The 5,818-nt window shown below is 47.1% G+C and overlaps 1 protein-coding gene across 1 annotated transcript; it reads right to left on the bottom strand.

Moving 5' to 3' along the window:
- Positions 1-1,688: 1,688 nt before the first annotated feature.
- On the bottom strand, positions 1,689-2,144 carry LOC126088379 (uncharacterized). The gene has a single exon (XM_049906518.1). The coding sequence runs from the start codon at positions 2,142-2,144 to the stop codon at positions 1,689-1,691; it is 456 nt and encodes a 151-aa protein (XP_049762475.1).
- Positions 2,145-5,818: the final 3,674 nt, after the last annotated feature.

Here is a 5,818-nt window from a genome sequence, read left to right as displayed (position 1 = left end):
AAGGCCTTCCCGCCACCCGGAGAGCCACAGTTTGATCCCTTACAAATTCGCTCAGTTAGCTGTTGGAAGCGCGAGTGTGTCTCCGTGGCCTGGTTGCCTGCTTGCTTCACACGTTTGCACCCCACTGAGCCTTGTGGCTGTGAGCTTTCTCCGTTAAAGGATAGACACAGAAGACGTCTGGTAGCCATACCACTAAGCTGTCTGTGGCGGACGACGCTGAAACCAAAACAGTACATTTATTATCCCCAAAGTGGCATATGCTATCAAAATGTCTTCCTAGATGCACTGTTTTTTTCCGGCAACGTATTTGTAGGGACAGATGTGGTACAACAGTCAGCTGACAGAGCTTGTTGTGTTACTGCATCATCTTGCCCACCCATGTTGTCACTATTTTCTTGAAAACAAGCTTCTAGCATTACTGGAAGTAGTTATGGTGGCTACAAGGACGGATACGTTCTTCCAGCTTCCTACATATTCTGGTAATACATCACTTAAACTTAACATTCCCCTTCAGATGGATTAGCATCTTGGCCACCGAGGTCCCCAGGCATTACCCCTTTAGATTTTTGTCTGTAGGGGTAAGTGCAAGTCGAAGTCAACGAAGAAAATGTAGACACAAGAAACGAATTGATCATTTAGATTATGAAAAATGTTGCCTTCACAAAACAATGTCATGACGTTCTCAAAAGATCTTCAAAGACAGTCAGTCCTTCAGGGGGTTCAAGCTCTTTTGTGAGCACACAAAGATGTCTAGGGGATGAAACAATCTACGTGGGGGAGTTGGAAAATAAGTTTCCCCTGTCGACTGTGGTCAGAGTTGTGTGTGATAGGAAAAAAAGGGAACGAGACATTAAAGATAAGACATATATTTCTTTTTCTATATAATTTCCAAGTACATTGATACATTTGTCATACAGCTTTATAAGCTTCAAAAAGCCTTCCAGGAAAAAATCAGGGCGTTGCATACGGAAGAAGCGTTGAATGGCTTGTTTGGCGTCAGCATTGCTGCCAAAGCGCCATCCGCCGAGAGTCTTCTTCAAAGCAGGAAACAGATGGAAGTCATTTGATGCGAGATCCGGACTGTAAGGAGGATGGTGTAAGCGCTCACAACCAAGAGTTGCAATATGGTTTTGCGTTACCGTCGCCATGTGTGTTCTCACATTGTCATCCAACAGCAGAACGCCAGATCTGAGAAGGCCAGGCTGCTTTTTCCAAATCACTTCTTTCAATTTCGACAGAGTGGCACAGTACAGCGCAGCAAGGATGGTAGTATCCTCCAGAAAGCCCAGCCGCAAAACACCTTTGGCGTCCCAGAAAACGGTGAGTAGCACTTTACCTGCAGACGGAGTGCTTTTGAACTTCTTTCGGACAGGTGGTGATGGATGTTTCCACTCCATGGATGCGGTCTTCGATTCGGGCGTGTAATGGTGGACCGACGTTTCATCCCCCGTCACAATCAGAAACAGATTCATGGTAACGCACGAGCTGTTCCAGGCTGAACGCCATGCGTTGTTCAAAAATGGTTCAAATGGCTCTGAGCACTATGGGACTTAACATCTGTGGTCATCAGTCCCCTAGAACTTAGAACTACTTAAATCTAACTAACCTAAGGCCATCAAAAAACATCCATGCCCGAGGTAGGATTCGAACCTGCGACCGTAGCAGTCGCGCGGTTTCGGACTGAGCGCCTAGAACCGCGAGACCACCGCAGCCGGCGCCATGTGTTGTTCCATGGGTGTCGGGGTCAGTTGGTGGGGCACCCATCGTGCTGATACCTTCTTGTATCGAACAATGTCGTGGATGATCTTGTGAGGTCGCTCATGTCCGATTCCAAGTTCTGCTGCTACTCCATCGATGGTGATACGTCGGTTCGCTTTAACCATGTCATCCACCTTCCTGACATTTGTATCTGTAGTGGCTGTGCGCGTCTGTCCAAGTCTCGGTATTTCCTGCACTTGTTGACGTCCATCTCTGAATTTCTGGCACCATCTCCGCACCGTTTGCCTCGACATCACACCTGACCCATACACCTCAACAAGGCGGTTGTTAATTTCTGTACCTGATACTCCACGTGCCCATTCATAGCGGATAACAGCTCTCACTTCCGCCTTTGACCATGACTCCAAAACGCACCTTCTCTCCATAGCTCCGGGAAAAGACCGAGCGACTGGCTTCCGCTTTGCGCAGGCACTGCGACAGTTCCATCTGCTTGATGGACCTCTACTCAATGATGTATCGGTCACTTGCAGGTACGCGTTCACCTGTCGTGTCGTCTTTCGCTCATATCACACAAGTCTGCCCACAGTAGAATGAGGAAACTTATTTTCCAACTCCCCTGGTATCCAGTATTTAGAATGTACTCGAAATGAGGCCATTATTTTGTGGAACATACTGAAGATACATTACTAGAAGCTATTTCGATTTAGTGCGATGTATTGCTATTGATTAAAGACTGATCTGCGGAGGCGCAGCACAGTCCACAGCTCTTCAGCCATGTGAACGTCCGGGTGAAATGACAGTGTCCATTGGCCCACACAGAACCTTGAATATGGTCCAGAGAATCACCTTCCACAGACAAATTACACTCCAAACAGAAGAGGAGCTATGAGCTAAACTCGAGTCTTCCTACATGTCCCAAAAGGCCCAAGGATAATCTAACAGATACAGGTGCTCTTATGGTAGCCTTTCAAAGGAATGTCCTCACTGTATCAGTTAGTAAGGATCTACAGGTGTGGTGTGAAACCTTACATCCCACCACCCACAAGATGCTTCCAATGCTTATACTTTGGTTATATGTCATCTCGTTGCACGATAGACCCAGACGTTACTAACAGTGAATGATAGGTCCTTGAAGGTAGTCCTTGTCAACAATCATATTTGTATGCTAATTGGATGGGAACCATCCCTCACGTTCACTGGTTGCCTAGACATCTAGAAAAAAAGAAATACAGAAATATAAATCTGCTTACTGCCTGTCATATACTGAGGTACGAAAGCGATATTAACACCTACATCCTGTAGATATGATGACCATTTACATTAAAATCAGAGTCATCCATTACCTCAGTTTTTTTCAAACAAGCTCTCTCAGCACCGTCCTCTATAACGGTACCCATGGCAACGTCTACAGGAACCACTTCCTGCACACAGTTAGGGGAACAGATTCCTCCTCTGGCGTCTATCGGCGATAGGGCTTCCTCTTGTGATCCCTCTCCCTGGGATCCCAGAAATTAGAGGCCCAACACCAGCCAATGGCGGAAGAAACCGCCACCTGAGGGTCCCAGTGCTGTCTGCTCTTCATCCATACCTATTCTCATTGCGAATAGGACCTAGCAAGAACTGCAGCCACCAAAGGATGTGTAGGAGGAGGAGGAGTAGGAGGATGAAAAGAAGAATTGGGAAAATGGTACTCGTGTGACCTCGGAGACACCATATCCTTGTCAATCGCCTGAATCTGAACCAATGTTCACTGGCATGATTTTATCCCCATCGGTGATGGGCAGTGACCTTGGAGTATGACTAGTCCTCCTGGCTTCTTCAAGCCTAACCTGGACACCCATAACGTGACCATTCACTGGAACTGTAGTTGATATTATCGTCTCCTGACGAAACTACATCACCTTATTTCCTCCCCGCCCGCAATTTGCATTGTTCTAGAAGAAAACATATCAGTGATGACCATCCCCCAATGCTGCGTGGTTATCATTCTTTCTGTCGGAACTATGCTGACTCAAAGACGGCACCAGGAGGGGACTCTAGATTGGTACACACAAATGTCGTCACTGGGTGGATTCCTCTTCGTACCACATTGGAAATAATCGCAGTGCAGATGCGAATAACCTCTGTTATCACCATCTGCAACGTTTGCTTACCTCCAGGCAGGCCAGTTAGTTGCATTCGCTCATCTTAATCCAACAACTTCCCGTCCCACCTTTTCCTGCGGACTTCAATACACACGCACCCTGTAGGGTAATACCACTTCGTCCAGTAGGGTCCTCCTACTTGACCAGTTTCTTACGTTTCGTGATCTGTCCTTCCTTAGTGATAACTTTCCTTTCCATTTCAGTGCCACCCACTGCACCTATTCATTTATCGATCTAATGATCTCTTTCCCTGCTCTCGTGTCTTCTCTACATTGCTAATGAAATGACAGTCTATGTGACAGTGATCACTTTGTGGTGATGCTGTGGCTTGTTTGACATTGCCAGGCAGACTAAGTACCACTAATTGTGTTCTGAAGAGCCAGTTGGCAGTTTTACCCCTCAGCTGTCACTGTCACCCCTTCTCCATCAGATGGCATTGGCGAGGTTGTGCAAGACATCTCAAATGCAATTACGCACGCTGTTGAAACTACTATATCTCTTTCTACAGGTGCTACGTCTCCTGCCTGGGGAACGTATGCCTCTTCATCCCAAATGTGGGCCAAGATCTGTTGCATTCTGGGCCGCCAGCGATCAAAGGCTGTTCTGGGTTTGTCAATCTGGGTGTTCTCTGTACCAACGTGACAGTTATTGCAGAATACCTTGCAACTCACTTTGTGAATGCATCATACAATGAAACTTTCACAGACAGGCGCCTGCTTCAGCCTCTTACCTCGTCTCACTATATGCCCCAGACCCAGATTCAGTTCATAATCAGATCATCCCTTCAACCGTTTTTGGCTTGAAGGTGTCTTCCATTCCCAATGCCAATATAGCATTGTCCTCCCAGCCCTCAAATCAGGCAAAAACCCAACGTCTCTCGACGGGTACCGACCGATTAGCCTCACGAAAGCGTTCTACAAACTGCTTGAAAGAATGGTTGTCCGCAGATTGTGCTGGATTCTGGAATATGGGGCCCTTTGTCCCATCAGTGTGGTTTCTGGGAGGGAATACTAACAACAGACCAACTGGTTTGGACGGAAACAGCAATCGTACAGGCTTCTTCCATCCGCTAACACCTCATTGCAGACTTTTTTCACGTACTTAAGGCTTAGGACACTCTTGGCGTCATCACATTTTACTTACTCTACATGACTGGGGCTCTTGAGGCTACCAAACTATTTTTATTCGTTTTTATCCCACCGGTTGTTCTGGAGTAGAGTTGGCACTTTACTCAGCTCTCCACAGGCACAAGGGAAGGGCATCCTACAGGTATCTGTTCTGTGCCAGACTCTTCCTCATCGCCATCAATGAGTAAGCGACCTCTGTCGTGCCCCCAGTCGCTCCTGCATTTCATGTCGATGGTTTTTGCACTTGGTAGAGTTCCCACTCAGTAGCCTTCGCTGAACGCCAGCTCCAAGGCACAGTCTAAATGGTGTCCACTTGCACACTTCCCCATGGTTTCTAATTCTCTCGTGCATAGCACAGATCGTCGTGACCTCACATTCTACTTCTGTATCCAGTGCTTGGACATTGTTGCACGGTCTGGTCTTTTTGGATCCCTTTTTTGATAAAACTTTAACTTGTTTCTCCCATAGTCAACTAAAGACTATCTGCTCTTTGCTCTTTGCTCACACCTCTTGGTGTGTGGAGATACTAGCCTTATTTGTATTTACTAGGCCTTATACCGACTTGACTTTGAGTGCTAGGTCTATGAATCGATGGAGCCTCCACCTTTGAAATAGTTAGACCAGTCCATCATCGCGGCCACGTGGGGTAGCAGCGCGGCTTGAGGCGTCTAGCCACGGATCAGCCAGTCTCATGACCGAGCGGTTCTAGGTGCTTCAGTCTGGAACCGCATGACCGCTACGGTCGCAGGTTCTAATACTGTCTTGGGCATGGATGTGTGTGATGTCCTTTGGTTAGTTAGGTTCTAGGGTACTGATGACCTCAGATGT

This window comes from Schistocerca cancellata, chromosome 6, assembly GCF_023864275.1.
Source record: "Schistocerca cancellata isolate TAMUIC-IGC-003103 chromosome 6, iqSchCanc2.1, whole genome shotgun sequence".
NCBI lineage: Eukaryota > Metazoa > Arthropoda > Insecta > Orthoptera > Acrididae > Schistocerca > Schistocerca cancellata.
This window is presented reverse-complemented; position numbering and strand designations above follow the sequence as displayed.